We start from the raw sequence: 18,196 nt of genomic DNA, 5'->3' as shown, positions 1-18,196 counted from the left end.
TTGAGTAAGGCAGGAGTGATTTTTTTTTTTGGTGTCTTATTTACTCTTATCTCATGCTGAAGAGTTGTGTAGCGATTCCAGCCATTATAAGTGCATATTTTAAACATGAGGTTGTTCTCTCTCAAAGGATTTCAGACAATATATCTGCATAGTATGTGCATCCTACGAATACTTCCCACATTTTACCAAGTTCCAAGTCCTGTGAATGCAACTCTTCTTGTTCATGCATCAGGAAATCACTGTAGCCATACTGCCCAGCGAGCGTTTGGTTGTTATACATATATATATAGATGTAGACATATACACACGCTTTTGTCTAAGTAGTGATGGAGTATTGCTTCATTTAAAATCATTTTCCCAATGTAAATGGAAGAATTCTATATGGTATACCTGAAAATATATATCTATATAATTAATAACATTTTGCCTCGCATGAAAAGATAACCAGATACAGAGTTCATTGTGCAAGCAGTGGTGTAATAATTCCACTTATGCTTCAAAAATACAGCTAAGGTGAGACCACTGAGATTAGTCCAGATGTTCTGTACCCTCACTGGGCCCTCTGCATACCTAAACACATAATTCCTTGTCAGCTGCCTTTAGTACAAGCACAGATTTCTTTAGTACACAGGCCTGTACTAGTGTGGTTATTCTGCTCCTGGGCTGGAGCTAGACAACAGCCCTTCTTATTCCTCACAGCTTGAAGTGATGAAGCTAATGCACAAATCGCCATGTAGATTTACTTCCAGAACTGACTCCCAGACTGCTAATTCTGTAGTTACATTCAAAGGGAGATTTTCATTGTGGGGAAAAAAAATAATAATAATCCTAGGTGCTTCTAGGCACGTCTGCTTGCTGAGCCTAACACAAGGCGGAGTGGAGGTACCGAAGTCACCCAGTGCTGGCAACAGGCTGCTGCAGACGCAGGTTGTTCAGACCTGGCCAACTTGCTCCATTCTGAGGGATTCACTTCTCTGGTTTATTGGACTGGATTTGTTCAGAATCCTGTTCTGTAAACCATTTCTCTCTAAGTAAAATAGTGCTGGGTTTGTCCTATGCTATTGCAATTTTGATTTATTTATGGAACTCTGCCCACAGAATTTTTGAGCCCTGCAACAGTGCAAATGCATTCCACTTTGTCAAACCCTTTCTGAAAAATCAAATCCCCAGAAAGCACCTTATTAAGCTGAAGGAAAAGCTGAGTCCATTGAATGTTCTTAAACTCTCAGGGAATTGATGAGAAGCTGAAATGTGCAGTGCATATTTTGCTGTTACCTGTAGAGAAGGAAATTCATACAGTTCAGTGGAAAATAGTATTTTTCATTGTTTGCCGCTGATTGGGTTTGATCAAAGGCTTGACAGTGGTACAAAAATCCTATATATCATGGTCTAATAGGAGCTGCAGCAGTAACTGTGTCTGAGTACTTTCCTCTTTGATTTCATAAAGATTCAGTGATGCCCCAGCATTGCATAGACAAAGTTCAATTATAATTTATTTCTTTATTTACTTTAGAACTTGTGTGATTTAGATAAAAGACTTCCTCATAAAGTGTTAAAACGCCTAATGAGAGGGAACTAGTGATTTGCAATTAAAAACCTAAGTGAGTGTATTTAACCTGGCCACAAATCTCAGCTTACTTGATGTTATCAGTTTCCCTGGAATAATTCAGACATCACTGAGCAAACTGGCCATGTAAAATGAAAGTGATATTCATGAATTTTACTCTGGAAATATGAAGTTTGATAGTCTAAAGAAGGATTTGCCTCCTGAAGAGAAAAAGAAGTGTCTGTTGGGGGAAGATCATCGCTTTCTCTTCTTTGGAGGAGGGAGATTCTATGAACATCGTTTTAAGTTCTTTTATTTTTCTTACCTGATAAACTATAATGAGGTGATAGTGTTGTTTCTACACAGTAAAATACATAGTAAAAAAAACATGTAAAAGTCAATATCAGACTTAATGACTAGTATCTGTCTTCAGTGAAGCTTCTTTTTTCCTTCCCAACTTGCTGCTGTTCACTGTGTAGGCTGGGTGATACATGACCAAGTCAGGTCACAGGATAATGTCTGAAAAGCGACTCTTCTTGTGTGGTTGCTGGCCTCCCTTATCTGTTGACCATAACTCCACCATCTAGCAACTTGCTGGTGCCAGCCATTACATTCCTACCTCAAGTTTCAGCGATGAGCAAACAAAAACCTGCCTTCTTATAAAGGTTATTTTACCATTCAGGAAATGCTAGAACATATCAGTAGCCTGCAAGAGCTTGCTTTCACCGTGTATGGGCTGTGGCATAGGACTATGGAAGAATGACTGGTGCTTTCCCTGTGAGTTCTTGGTGCCTTTTAACACATCTTTTTTAGGAAAAGATGTGTTAAGGTTTTCAGGGGACAGGAGGAAAAAAAAAAAAAATATATATATATATATATATGAAAGGTGAAAGCAAGAGATGCAGGACCATACAGCAATGTATTTTTTCCTATCTCCCTCATAACACAAAAGGAGTAACAGGAGGTGAAGGGAAGTTTCCTGAGAGTAAGAAGTATCTGAAAGAAAAAGGAGAATCAAAGGCTAAAGAGAAAGAAGAAGGGACACAAAGTGATTGGAAAGATGAGTCAAAACTGGATGAAGTGAAAGCAAGAGAAAACCTAGGTCCCTTTACCAACCAAAAAAGAGCAAGATGGGAAAAGGCATAGGAAACAGCAGGGAAGATCAAGGGAAAGAAAAGTAAAGAGGAAAGAAAGTGTGCTGGAAGTACACAGGGAAATGGCAGGAGTCATTGCAATATGGGAAAGAGCAAAATAACCCCAGGTTAGGGAGCTGCTGAGAGAGTACTGGATTCACAGAGAGGACTTAAAAGGGGGAAAAAAGGTGTTTTATAAAGATAAAAGAGAAGACACTTAGAAATGGCAAATGGTAGATTAAAACCTCCAAATTTCAAATGAAAGGAAAAGTAGTAATAAAGAAAGTAAGCAAGAGATGAAGGGGGCGGGGGAGCGGAGTGAGGGACCATTAGAATGACACCACTGGCTTGCGGAAATGGTTTATTATCTTTGAGATGTGGTGATTTACTATACTTTCCAAAAAATCACACCATTAGAGTTCCTCTGGAAACTTGGCCTAAGCACTAAGCACTGCTTCATGAGTGGAACACATGGTGAGAACAGCTACGTCGTCTATGCTTTTTTCTCCCTATATTCAACATTTGTCAATGGTCTAAAACATCCAATTATAACTTCTGGCACCAGTCTGGGTGCATGAGGCCTTGAGAAAATGTTGAGTCAAGAGCTGGAAGGCAAACAAACAGCACGTTACCAGCAGGTAGCTTTCCATTAGCTTCTTTATTTCTATTCACTAAGAAAAGAAATTTGGGCCGGCTCCGAAGTGAAACATTTTATTAACTGTGTGCTGTGTTATTTGATCATGTGCTTTGGCTTTGAGGAAAGAAATCCTTACTTAGGTCATTTGCACTTCTGTCTATGATCAGTTAATAAAACAAATAGACAACTTCAAGTGCTGTAATTATGATCCTTAAGCCACAAGATTTAAAACTAAACTTGTGTGCTCACATTCTCCTAACATAGCTTGAAAACAGCAGAGTGAGTCCATTCCTTCTAGTCCAGAGGCAAATTAAAGCAATAAAACATACTGCACAAAATAATAAATGCACAGAACTATATAGGTTTCCTTACACAGAATGCAGGAGAAACAAGTGCTGCTATGCATTATACAATTTGTTGAACATAGTCTTTTCTATTGATTTTAACAACTTATTTGCTGAGTATTACCTAAGCTTCAGTTGAGAAGTCAAACAGAAAGCTTTCCAACTAACCAGTTGTATTAGGAAATTTTGTGTGAAGTCCTCGTTTCTTTAATCAAGCCGAGGATTACAAAGGCCATTGGCTTACCCAAGGCCACCAGACTTTTTGCAGATGCGTTTGACTGACTGTTGGGTGATGGCTGTGGGGTTGAGCAAATGGGACTCTACCCAGGTAAGAGAGTGTCCCCAAAACTTTTAATTGCTGACCGTATCTGAATGACAACCAAAACATGTCTTGTTTGGCTTACGTTCTGGGAGACAGTCTTTCCTCTGTAGGGTTTTGGCACTGATTTCCAAGTCACTTGGATATATTAGACATCAATTGAGTGCCTGAGTTATCAGACATATTGTGTGCAAAACTATTTTCATGTTTTCCTGCTTGGATCTTCCCTAAACTGCTGTCCTAGCAATCTCTGTAAATGCTGAGTCCAGACTTCACACAAAAAAATGTTTTCCTATATTAGTTTTTTGTTCTATCATTCTTGAGTCTTGCCAGCACACCTGGGATTTGGAAACTCCTATTTGAATGCTGTCTTGTGAGACATTCATTACATCTCTTCCAGTCATTTGAATTTACTATATTTTGGAATGCAGCAGGGTGTTATTAATGCATATTTCTTCTGGTGAAGTCCTTACTTGGGAAAAGTGAGTTCCTAAAGCAGGTTAGACCCAGGTCATTCCCTTCGAGAAGGGAATTTCTGAAGAATTTTTTTTGGTACTGCAGGCACAGATGTTGGTGTTTCCACAGGTGACCAACTCTCTTAGGAGCTGCTAATGGAACAGCTCCTTAATAGTGCTGTGTGCGGGCATTACCATCAGAGATTTTTCTTAGACTGTAGTAAAACCAACACCTTGTTCACTTTTTTTTTTTTTTTTTAAGGAGGCCAAGAAAGTCAAGAAAAGAGAGCAAGGAGGAGTGATAGTAAGTTTAGGTGTTCGGATCAATTCCAGTAGCAGATGTAATGATGTTTTGCAGCTGTCTAGAGGGGCTTTAACAGGCCTGAGAGGTGGGCCTGTGTGAACCTCTCGAAGTTCAGCAAGGCCAAGTGCAAAGTCTGCCACCTTGATCGCGGCAATCCTGAGCACAAATATAGGCTGAGTGGAGCATGGATTGAGAGCAGCTCTGGGGCTGTTAGTAGATGAGAATCTGGCAATGTGCTCTTGCAGCTTAGAAAGCCAACCATATCCTGGGCTGCATCAAAAGTCGTGTGGCCACCAGGGTGAGGGAGGTGATTCTCCCCTTCTACTCTGCTCTTGTGAGACCCCACCTGGAGTGCTGAGTTCACCTCTGGGGCCCCCAGCATAAGAAGGACATGGAAGTACTAAAACGAGTCCAGAGGAGGGCCACAAAGATGATCAAGGGACTGGGGCTGGATCACTTCTCCTACAAAGACAAGCCGAGAGAGTTGGGGCTGTTCAGCCTGGAGAAACGAAGGCTCTGAGGAGACCTAATAGTGGTTTTCCAATACTTAAAAAAGGCCTACAGGAGAGCTGAGGAGAGAGTCTGTCAGGATATGTAGTGATAGGACAAGAGGTAATGTCTGTTAACTAAAAGAAGGTAGATTTGTATTAGATAAAAGGAAGAAAACTTCTGAGGGTGGTGAGGCCCTGGCACAGGTTGCCCAGAGAAGCTGTGGATGCGCCATCCCTGGAAGTGTTCAAGGCCAGTTTGGATGGGGCTTTGGGCAACCTGATCTAGTGGAAGGTGTCCCTGCCCATGGCAGAGGGTTTGGAACTAGCTGATCTTTATGGTTCTTTCCAACCCAAACCATTCTATCATTTTATGATACTATGATTTTTTGTGATTGTCCTCAACTATGATCACACCAGCCCACTGTATTTTTCTCAATTAACTGACAGAGTTTTAATTATATGTTACACTGCCAGCAGAGTTCACTGGTTTCATGTGGAATATTTATATTGTAGGTTTGATTGTGGAAAAAATCTGCCTGTAAGCTCTGTCCTAGAGGCATTATAGATTTTAGTGTTCCAAATTCTGTATAAATCACTGCCTGGAAGTTGGAAATATGCATAAAATAGATTTTGTCTGTTTTAATATTGATTTCAAGTTACAGGTCTTCTACAATGTATATTTCATATAGGCAAAAATTTCTAATAAAGAAGCACCTTCGTAAAGGGAGGTCAATTCTTGTCTCTGCTAGTGAAAGAGGAGAGACAAACCCATACTAGGAATGATGGCAGAGGGGCTAACAAGTGGGGAAGTGGTCTGATCGAGGAGACTGTACGTTGGGTAGTAAAGGGAAGAGAATATTAACAACTTTTACATCTTCATGATTTTGTACCTGAATGTAGCGGAGTGAACACTGTCGTTAAAATAAGTGGAAGAAATTTCATCTGAAGTCAAAAGCACTATAAATGACAAAAATCACATGGAACAAAGAAGACAGGTACAGTGCTTAATAATCACATGTATTGTTCTAAATAAATCAACCAGAATTAATGTCAGATTCTGTTACTGCCTGATCTAGTCTTTCATTTCAACTATCAGAGGCAGCACAGAAGAAAAAGAGAAGCAAAAGCAGAAGCAGCAGATGTTTTGCAAAAGCAGTTAAGTGAGAGGTAGAGCTGAAGAGGAAGCTTCATACCATCCCCCTTGCTGTTTCAGCAATAGCTACGTTTGCTTTTGCTGCATTGACATGCTCAAATTGTCATCAATAAATGTTGATTCGTTTTCGCCTAATAACAGTAAGCAGCTCACACTCAAAATCAATTTCAACTTTATTGGCAAGGCACTGCACATTTGTCTTCACCATGACTGTGCTGCATAAAGGAACAATTGAACTGAAAATTAAATGAACAATAATTGAAAATAAAATGTGGCTTTTTAAAGGAAAATTAGTGCTATGCTAAATTTGTAGCAATCAGTTATGTTGTGCTCTTTTCTGTTAAAAATGTAGAATGGCTTGTGCTAAAAAGTTAATTATATAAATATGTACACAATAATGTACATAATTAAAAGTGGACTTTACCCTCAAAAAGATACAAAGGCTCTTCAGAAACTTCATAGGGTTTTAAATCTGGCAAAAGCAGTACAGTATCTGCGGATAATTAGGCTTTCAACATATTTGGATATGCTAATTGGATCCAAGTTCTAATTAGATTCTTTATGCGACTGAGAATGACAATCACTGAATTAATTTAGTGTACTTTTATTCTTAACTTAGTGCTGTTTTCAATATTTCTAATACAGAAAATGTAGACTACCAAATGCTTTGCTTTGTAGGATAAAAGTGATTTATCTCATAGAGTGTATGGTGCACACGCTTCAAATCCATTCGCTGTGTTTCACAGCCCTATTAATGTAACACACTTCAGCAATTAGGTTTTTCAGCTCAAACTGTTGGGCACCTTTGCCAGACGAGGGGTGAGGTTCTGGAACCTGTCAGCAGTTCATTGGTGTTGCTGTTAACAGCTAGGCATGCTGTGGAGGAGGTACTGAAAAAGCAGAGCTGGCTCCAAAGTCCTGTGAAGTCAGTCATTGTCCTTCTGTTGTTTTTTGGATTTAATGCCGGTATTTTTACAGGCCAGATGAATTTTGCAATTAATTCCAAAAATGAAACCAGTAAAGCTTGTACATGTTGCCAAGGGTCTATTGCTCTGTACCTTAGATAATCATCTATCATCATGTAAGAATGTAGGATAGTTATATTTTCAGAGGAACTAAATTGCAGGTCACTATCTACTAAACTCAGATTAAAAGGCAGTTAGCCTTAGAGAAATCCCAGAGCAAAAGCTTCTGTCCATAACAGCCCAACAAATATGGTAGCACCAATGCAAAGCATCTCATAGCTGAATTCCTTTCTCTGCACCATCTATTGCAGTCCTTTCTAAATACTTCGGTGTGCCTGTGTGTCTTTTCTCAGTCATTTTTAAATGGGATTTTTAACCTAGCTAAAAATCACTGCTGTTTCATTATCAATGAGTAGTATAAGTTTTAATTAAAACCAGTTAATTCCTTTCATCAGAGTTCCACTAGGAACGATGGGCTGGAGCAGACAGCATACTGAAATTATGGTAGCTATTATTTCTCCAATTACTGTATCACTGGAAGTCAGGTAGAAGTACTTTTACAGCCATACTACTTTTCAAATCTTTTTCATTAATACAGAAGTCCTCCCTGAGCTCTTCTAAGGCAATACATGTTCCAACCCTGGACGCTGTCATCCATTACACTCTGGTATTTAAAAGCACAAATATCCCTAATTGCTTCATTTGCAAAAGATGAATCTGCCCACAAACTCTTCTCTGACTTTCTGTCCCATTGATTCCAGAAGGTGTTCTGTTTATTTCATATGTTCTTGCTTAAGAGAAGTGATTTTACGGGTGATGCAGAAACAAATTCTTCTTTCTCTTTCAGCTTGGCTGCTGGAATCCCGTCACTGGTCTGAATGGGTCACTAACTGACAGAAAGTTGGAGAATAACATGCGAGGAGTAGTTCTGCGTGTGGTGACTGTGCTGGTAAGCAGAGATCCTCATTTTGCACTTGAAGGAATATTTTTTCTCCATCTTTCCTCATCTTCTTGACTAAGGGTAATTGGAAAGGATTTTTATTAGCTACATCATATTACCAAGAACTTAGTCAACGTTAATTGTCTAAATTCTGCTTGTCAATACCAGAGTAAAGGAGCAATTTCCATGAAATAAAATTATCAGTAAAGTTCATTTCAGAACATGAATCAAATGCATTAAAACCTTCCACAGGCACATACTAAGTTAGATAACACAACCATATGAACTGATAAAGGTAACTTCAAATGTCCTGTTAGCTAAAGTTACCTAGCTGAAACTCTAAATGATTCATAAGATGTAGCTGCCTTCCAATTACCTTCCCAAAATGAGTACAGCCTGACACAAATTGCTGCACTCAGAAAAATATTCAAGATTATTTTAGAGGGAGTGATGTTAGTTCAGTAAAATGCTTACTGCTCCCTCCTGGTTCCTTCAGCCAGGTGCCTCCGTTGTGGACACTTTACATTAAGCAGCTACTGTTGGTTTAAAGCTGAACAGACATTGTCTACCAGGACAGGAAGGTATTTGTTGAAATCAGGCCAGTTTATTCCCTGTCATAAGCTTTGGCTGCTCAATTGCTTGTCAGAGGGGAAAAAAAAATAAAGAAAAATAAATATATGTGAGATGTATAAGCTTCTTTGGAGCAGTGCCCTCTTCCCCCCAACCCACCCTCACTCCACAGAAAGAAAATAGAAAAAACTGCAATATCCATTGAGGTGTATACATACATTGATAAATACCTGGTGGGAGGGTGCAAAGAGGATAGAGTAAGGCTTTTCAGCAGTGCCTAGTGACAGGACAAAAGGCAGTGGGCACAAGCAGAAACAGAGGAGGTTACCTCTGTACATCAGGAAGCACCTTACTGTGTGGGTGGCAGAACACAGGTGCAGGTTTTCCACAGAGGCTGTGGAATCTCCATCTCTGGAGGTATTCAGAAGCCATCTGGACATAGTCCTGGGCAACCAGCTCTAAGTTGCTCAGCCCAAACGAGAGGGTTGGACCAGATGACCTTTCTACCTCAACCTCTCCATGACTGCATGAAAGTTGACCCACGGCTGCAGAACCGTGCTACATTATTATATTGAGCTACTTCCCTATCTCTCCTATCTATGTTTTTCACTGTGGGTTTTGTGTTTGAGGGCCTGAATATTTGCTTATAAAGAAAAGGGTAAGAGTGAATCCCATTGCTGATGTTCCATGATAAAGGAAAAATCTCTGTTAGGGATGGAAGGTGGAAACACTAGAGTGAGCGTCAGCCCTTCAATTATTTCTTGTGTCTTTAGAAGCTATTATCTGTCAGGGTGCCCAGTCTGCTCCATCTCTTAGTATGCTACCAGATGTCTTGCCATAGTGTCTACAAAACAACGTGAAACAAAACAAAAACACACACACACATACACACACAAAACTCACAACTAAATAAGAAGGATGAATTAACAGAAGAAGACAAAGCAGTAGGGTTCTTTCATACTTCATTAATTGCATGGTCATCAAAATAGTATCATGATGACAGTGACTGATCTTTGTTCTGCCTGGTATGCATTTTAATTGATTCAGTATAATTTTGTGTTGACAAAATTGTTCTGTGGATGTTGTCTAGCAAAATAGAGTTGTCTAGCAAAAATAGATTGGTGTCTTTGACTTTTTTTTCTTATTTCTTCTCCTTCCCCCACTCTATTCCTCTGACTTCATACCCGGTTATCAATCATTTTAGTTAGCATGCTAGAGAATATTCTTCTTTCAAGTTATTATAGTATGAATATTTAGCAACTTGCAAACATACAAAAAAAAAAAAAAAAAAAGGGCATTAGTTATGCTGATAGGATTCCATGTTAATAATAAAAACAATTGCATTTAATGTTCATCGCACATCACATGTCAGTTCAGGCTCCTCTCCTGGCTGCAATCCTCATGTGATGTAAGCATATTCCAGTTTTGGTTTTGTTGACAGCTTTAAAGCACAACTAGTGAAAAACACAATTACTCTGAATTGTGCTTTGTTGAAATCCACTAATTTACCATTTTGAAAACTGACTCATTTTATATAGAATATGCACTGAAGGCAATATATGAGGAAGATGAGAATGATTCATGTTGGCTTCATAATGTAAGGATCCACTTATTCTCTTAAATAGTAGAGCTTTGTGTGGTTGTTCAGTGCAACATAGACAAAATCATCTGAGACCCACATTACAAACTGAGGTTCATTTAATTTTACGCAGCAAAGACGAGAGACAAGGGTTTTGCAAACTGGGTGAATTGAGGGAAAAAGTAAATACTTACTCAAATTCGTGAGCCAAAAATGGTATTTTTCACCAGCACTTCCCTTGATTGCGTACTTTCACCCAAATTCCAGAAATCAGGAGGATAAAATATTGTTTCTCCCTTAACTGTAATGGCTGAGAGAGAGAAGCAGCCAGGCAGACACTGACAGCAAATCAGGCTGCTAACTGAAAGCCTGAAAAGAAGTTGGACAGTGCAGATGCCAGAATTGCAAAGTGATTATTATTTCTAACCTTATCTAGTCTTTAGATGTTCATAGGTGTCGCTACTGCTCCTGTGGGTGACAGAGCATTATATAGGGTGCTTACCCTGTAGCAGTTTCTCTTACTACGCGTAAGTAAGGGTTATTCATGAAGATATGCTGGTTTCTAAATTGTAGTTTGATCTGAGAATTAAAATGTACCTGTAATTAGCATATCATTACTTCAAACGTATCTGTTGCTTTGGGATTAAGTTATATGGCCTTTGCTTGTTACTAATTTGAGCTTGGTTCCCATCTTCATTCAAGTAGCTTATTGTAATGGGACAATTCTGTTATTTTTTCTGGAACAGAAATAGATAAAATTTGGATTTGAGTGAAGTCGTGGCTGAGATGACACAACACCGTGAAAATGAAGCAAAATCATTTTTTTGCAAACAGTGTATTAATGCTTGTTTTCTCTACTTCAAAAACTAGACTCTTAGTCCCTCTATTTGTTGGTATTCAGTTTGATCTCACAAAACCTTGGTCATCAAAGACACCAACTAGAATTTCATTTAGACCTATTTATTTTACAGCAGTTATCAAAAGAAAATTGCTGTTAAGATATGGCCTTTAATTTTGTTATTTCAACTTATACTTGTCTGGTCAAAATGTAGTGTCTTTGAAATCAACAGAACTATTTTATATAAAAAAAGACCATAGTAATAGATGGAAGTCCATTGTTCTTCCATGTTTATGCCTGCTGTATAGGACTAGCATGGGGATTTATATTTAATGTGTGTGATGAAAAATGTAAGGCTTTTGATATGTGCATAGGAGGGATTTCACCCACCAACTTTATTTTATTTTACTTTATTTTGTTACCATCCTCCCTTTTCCATCTTTCTCTGAGTTCTTCAATTAAGTCTATACATGTCTGTTAAAATAAAGTGAATTATTAATAACAATAAGTTATTAAATATTATTGTTAATTCTGCCAGTTTCTAACAGTATGATCTTGATCTGGGAAAACAGGAAGGCTTACACAAAAATTAAATAATAATACCTGTGAATATGAATAGATTTCTTTTCACCATGATTTGAGAAGTTAACATGATTTTTTTAATTTGTCCTGTTAACCCTTCTAACCTCCCATGTCTTTCTGGATAGCAGCCACCCCCTCTTCCATTTTCATTTTGTTTTGCCTTCATGTTGAAAAGGAGAGGTTCTAAAAATATGAGATAGCAAATTGCAGCATGTACTACATTGCACTTACTATAGAATCATAGAATCACTCAGGTTGGAAAAGACCTCTAAGATCAACTAGTCCAACCTAACCTAGTACTAAAGTCCACCACTAAACCATGCCACTAAGTTCTAAATCTACACATTTGTTGAAGACCTCCAGGGATGGTATCTCAAACACTTCTCTGGGCAGCCTATTCCAGTGCCATACAACCCTTTCACTAAAGAGGAATATTTCTATTATGATATGAAACATTCTGCATTCTTAAAAAAATAAATAAATAAATAAAATGATTGTGATTAATTTTCCCAAAGCAGTCCTTCAAAAAGTCTTCAAAAACAATTCCCAACATCTGCATCCATCTACTAATCCCTTTCCCTTGATAAATTTAATAATTATGGGTTATGTATCTTCAGATCTAAAGCACTGGACTAGAGAGAGACTCTGTCACAGAGTGTAGTGACAGGACAAGGGGTAATGGTTTTAAACTACAAAAAGGATAGATTTAGATTAAATATAAAGAAGAAATTCTTGACTCTGAGGGTGGTGAGGCCCTGGCACAGGCTGCCCAGAGAAGCTGTGGATGCACCATCCCTGGAAGTGTTCAAGGCCAGGCTGGATGGGGCTTTGGGCAACTTGGTCTGGTGGGAGGTGTCCCTGCCCATGGCAGAGGGGTTGGAACTAGCTGATCTTTAAGGTCCCTTCTAACCCCAGCTGTGAAGATACTCTGGCTACTCTGAAGATAATGGGAATTATCTTTGCATAAATAGGAATAGGAAACAATTCTTTGCTCTTTATTCTGGAAGGAACTATAGTAGTGCCTGTGGACATGTGATTCAATGTTTTGGTCTGACTTGGGTTAGCATCTTTCTTTTAACACTTGTAGAAAAGTTTTATTTTGTCTTATTGATTGTCAATTGTCTCTGGCTTGGACTGGTTCCCTACGTGCAATGAAAGAATCAAAGTTTGAATTTTGTGCTTGACAAGATACTTTTAAGTGCAAGCAACTTGCTGGTGAATATCTGAAACATATTCTGAGTTCTGAAATGTAGCTCAATGAAAGGTCAGCATAATAACTCCAAACAAATCGAGAGTGTCTTGAATGAACAATTTTGCAAGTACAAATTTAGCTGGATATCCATTTTGTCGATTTTAGTTTATCCTCCTCATTTTCAGCTGCTTGGTTTTATTGAAAGGCAGCTAGAATACAGCAGATATTCTCATAATATCATTTTAGTTGTAGTGGCTATTAATGAATTATTCATATGAATGTTAAGCCACCAGAAACTAAACGAGATTTGGTTGGTTTGACAATGAATAGGCCAGCAGGTATCCACAAAATCATGTTTCTAAAAAAGCCCCTATTGGTTGAAAAGGCAAAAGTTTGAAATTCCCTGTTTCAAAGAATTAGCAACTTGGTGAAAAGTAGAGAGCCTTTTCTCAAAGTGCATGAGGCGTAACTTCCTAGTGGCGTGAAATTCATTTGAGAATTTTAACATGGAAGATAGAGCTATCAAACTGAGGTATGTATTTTCACATCTTCATTGATCTGAAAATGCAGGCAGATGAGGGAAACGACAGTATCAAGTGATACTGAATTATACTTTGCCATACATCCCAGTGTACAATTTCTTGCTATTTATTACCCACGTTGCTTGCAGAGAGCTAGGTGGAACAGAGGCACGTTGGTGACCATGTCTCCAGGTGAGCACTGTGGGAAATGAGAGGGCTGGCAGAAGTGTAGACAAGCATAGGAAAAAGAAATAATAAAAATGCATCATTGGCACCAGGGAAAATGTTTTCATATGTGGAGTAGTTTAATTCTCAATGACTGGCATTTAATGTGTGAGCCTTAGTTGTGGAGATTAGGAAAGAAACAAACCTAAAAGCAGACAATATCTTTAGGGACATGAGCTGTCAGGAGGTCTGCATCTTCAGATCCTTTTTCTAGCGAACTTCCCACTTGGATAGAAAAAAAAAAAGATGAAATGTGAGATATGAAGCTAACTTCTGGTTTTAAAGGCTGAGGCTGTCTTTGGGATTTGACCTCCAACGCTGGTTTAAACAAAGTGACAAAAGTTCTTAGGGGGAAGCTAGAGTAGCTTTCAGAATGATAGAAAAAAAGGAAAGGCATAGAAGAGATGAAATAAGACAGTGTTTAAGTATACTCAGAGGAACAAAGTGATAAAGGATTAAAAAATGGCATGACAAAATTGTCCTTAAAATAAAAGATCAACTGCAGCAAAGATTATGTAGGGGATACCTCAGAAAATATGAAATATTTTATAGTAGTGTATAGTCAGAATAGTCTCAAAGATAATTCCCTTTTCCCACATTCACAACAGAATGCTCTGCACTTCTCTGAAGCCTTCCTCATTCTGTTAGGCTGCACTGTCTATGCACCAGTCTAAAATCTTTTTTAAAATTTTGAATTATGTAATGTTTTATACTAAATTATGTGGTGCTCTGTGTATCAGTATTGTCAGTATATTGTGTTGTGCATGGTGGTGAATTACCGATAGCAGAAGAAAGGTCTTGGGATGTGGTAACAATTAGAAGTGTTACTTGACCATCAACTGTAGTATTTATGTTTTATGTAAACATTTTTACTTTTCTACCAGTAAGGGATAAATCTTTCTTTGATGGACATTTATGACAGTGAATTTGAATGGCAGAAAAGCTGTAAGTGATATAGTTTATCTAGAATCTTTTATAAAATCTCTGTATTCCATAACTCAGTAATTTATTTGGTATATACCATATATGCTATAGTTCAACTACTTAAAAATTATCTAAAATTTTAGAATATTTCATTGCTGTAAAAATGCATCATTTCCCAGGCAGCAACAATTCACTGTGCCTTTTGATTTGTATTCCTTTTTGCTACTCTTATCCATCTGTGAAAGAAGGCTGGGGAAAAAATGGATCTTTTATAGACAAATACATCAAGGAAAATGTTCAGTAAAATGGTGGTAAATTATAGCAACAGTGGTAGATGTGTTCATTTCATCGGTAAATGAATCATCATCAGGAGCAATGATGCATGACATAATTAGGCTCGCTATTTATTATTTTTCATAGTTAACCTAGTTGTTGACAAAAAAGCTGTCATTTGGTATAAGATACTGATGAGAGTGACTTGCTCCCATGGAGAAGTCAGTTGTTATTGGAATGTCTTTTCACAAGGCAGATTTTCCAGCTTGGAAACTTGAGTTCAGACTTCAGGGCATGATTCTGGACAAGCGTTTACTGTAACTGAATTTTTGACATTAACAAAAAAGTTGTTTAGTTTTACAGGTTTTAGTAATAGTTTGCTCATGTAATGCTAATGTAAGGAAGATTCTTTTTAAAAGAAATGGTAGGGACGTATGCTGACCTTATGAATTGCTTTTTACTCTCCTAAAATCTTACTGTTGTATTTTTGAAAATGGAAATAATTGTTCTTTGGTTGGTTAAAAGCTCCCTTAATATTTTCAAGGAAAGCAAGCTTCATAGTTGACACAAATGCTTACTTCCCATTGTAAAGTGTTCCCATTGTGTAGTTCTCAGAGTAACTATTGCAGTTTCTAACACCAAGAATATGGAGGCATTCAGGCTAAGAAGGCTGTGGACTTTTCATTGTCAGAGGTGTCAAAAAAGAGTAGGTCCATGTTTATACTGGTTAATCTAGGTAGCTTTATATTGAGTCAGAGGAAAGAAAGACAGTTTTAGAGATTCCTTCTACCTGGCATTTCTATAAAATGTTATCTAGTTCTAAGAAAATAAAAGCCTTTGCTATTTGGGCTAAAATAAAAGGAAGTACACACTGAAAAAAAATGTTGCCTGTGGAAATGCAGGATAGTAGCTGGAAGAGCTGACTGCAAGTCATTTCATTCACTGCTTGTCTGTATATCCAGCTTTAAAATTATCTAGATTATGTCCTCAATTTTAAGAGAGAAGTTGGTATTACAGGAACAAAACAACCTAGTAACTTGTATAGATAATTATTGACTAAGGGGGGAGGTTCACAGGAGCAGTTTGGGTTGATTGGATTCTGCTAGGAGACGTTAGCTAGAATTATTTATAATTTAGACACTATTAAATATATAGTGTGCAGTGACTGTAATAGTGGTGTTAGCCAGGCTCCACATAATGTTTTTTATACTGCTTCTTAAACAAAGATTTTGTTTTATGAAGGTACTTATTAGAAACCATTTAATTTAAAAAATAAAAATAAAAAAAAAAAAGACACTTTCACTGCAGTTCTAAGGTTGATGATGTTATGTCTTGCCCTTCACAAATAGACTTTAATTTCTGAAAATAAGGAAAGAAATCTAGACAATTTGAGCAAGATACTTTTAGAAAGCAATGAGATAGTGCTGGGAGATTTTAGCTTCACAGTAAGGAAGTTTTTTCCTGAAGTTTCCTGGTTTTTATCATAGGCTCTCAAGCAAATAGAAACTTTAAGGCCAGGAGGTGATAATAAATATCTTACGTGGTAGTTATAATAATTATGAACATTTAAGCAGAGACCAGTGCGTGATTTCTCCCTCATCACCTTTTTTCTATACTTACTCAGCATAGAAAATAGTGTCTGCTATTTTTCTAGTTTGCTTTCCCAATTCAATATTTTAGAATCTATTAGCATATGAAAGTTTCTCCTTACTCTCTGGTGCCTCCTGGCTCCAACTGTACACATCATCTTTCTTCAGAAGCACAAACTTCCAAAACACACAGTCGTGCCATACATTGAATGAAGCCCAAAATCTCTGTTCTGTGCTAGTCAACTGGGATGCTCACCCCTCCCAGACTTCTACGATCTCACCTCTGCCTTTTTATGGTCTATATTTCTACACTAGTCCTCCACTCTCTACATACAAACAGCATGCAATCACTACATGTATTTAATCACTACAGTGTATTTAATATACTTGGGTGCTTAATGAAAAAAATCAATCTGTTAATCAGATTGCAGCATTAAAGCAATGAGGCAGAGAGAAAGAGTGGTATTTCTCAGGGACTGAGAATGATGGCCCACAAAGAAAGATAGAATCAAATAAGGTTCCTAAATTGCATTGTGCCCTTGGCCATCTGCCCTGCCTCTCTTTGTGAGGGTTGCAGTCTCTGTTTAAGGTTACTTTACCAAGCAGGAAATGGTGACAGAAACCATTTCAGCTGTTCCCCTTCAATCGATAAGTGTTGATAACTGAGCACTGTAATTAACGTGCAGGCAATCATCAAGGCAGAGTGTGCTTTGATTAGGTATTCCTCACTTTGTCAGAGATTTAGTTTTGATGTAGTCTGCTCCCCATAATCCTCCCATTCCATTTTCCCCTGTCTCCAAACACTTCCGTATGTTTTTGGTTTTCTGTTAGAAAACACATTGATCACTCCATGAATTTTTCATTATCATTACCAGAGGTAGTGTACACTAGTGAGGCTTCATTGAGATATTAATAATTCCAGTGATTAATATAAAAACAGAAACTAGTATCCCCTGATAGAGATAGAGTTTGTCTTTCCTCTTCCTCTCATCATGCCCGTACAAGGACCAAATTGAAATCAATAACTAACTGGGCACAAGTTATGTTTAATAGCTGGTTTATGTCCCTTTGAGCTATATCTAGCTTATATTAAAACAGGTAGGTCATAAACCTTACAGTTATTCACACTGTACATGCCTGCTGTGATCCTTTGTATTACAAGCATTAATCTCAGAGCAGCTGGAGAACCCAGCTCCTTCTATTTTTCAGTTAATATTTGAAATTAATTTTTCTAAAGTAGTAGGTGCTATGCACAAGGTGAGGTGAGTGTCAAGGAATTCAAATGCTTTGGGACCCGGCTGGGGCCACAGTTTGACGGTAAGTTAGATGCAATGCACAATGTGGTAGGGCCAACCTAACTCACCTGTGTGTCAAGGGCTATCTCTCAAGGCTCCTTAGCTCTTATCTTCTCACTGACCTTCACCTATCTCTTCTGCTGGGCATATTTGCATTTCAGGTAGATTCATGGAGTTCACAAAGCATACAGAATTTGGCTTTTAAACATAAAAGGGTTCATACACTGATTACAATTATCCTTGCATACTATGCAAGACAGAAAAGGAGGTGAACTTCATGAGAGTACAATGTCCTGAAGTATTATGTGAATTTGTTGTGAA

The 18,196-nt window shown here is 37.9% G+C and overlaps 1 protein-coding gene across 2 annotated transcripts in view; it reads left to right on the top strand.

Moving 5' to 3' along the window:
* Positions 1-18,196, top strand: part of GRID2 (glutamate ionotropic receptor delta type subunit 2) — a gene marked incomplete at both ends in the record, with an annotated part of 702,974 nt that overhangs the window by 550,237 nt on the left and 134,541 nt on the right. For both annotated transcript variants that reach the window (XM_084285976.1, XM_084285975.1), the window contains one exon: positions 8,195-8,296. In XM_084285976.1, coding sequence (XP_084142102.1) covers positions 8,195-8,296 — 102 coding nt within the window. The remainder of the gene's footprint in view (positions 1-8,194; positions 8,297-18,196) is intronic.

This window comes from Netta rufina (genome assembly GCF_964035555.1).
Source record: "Netta rufina genome assembly, chromosome: 4".
Classification (NCBI taxonomy): domain Eukaryota; kingdom Metazoa; phylum Chordata; class Aves; order Anseriformes; family Anatidae; genus Netta; species Netta rufina.
This window is presented reverse-complemented; position numbering and strand designations above follow the sequence as displayed.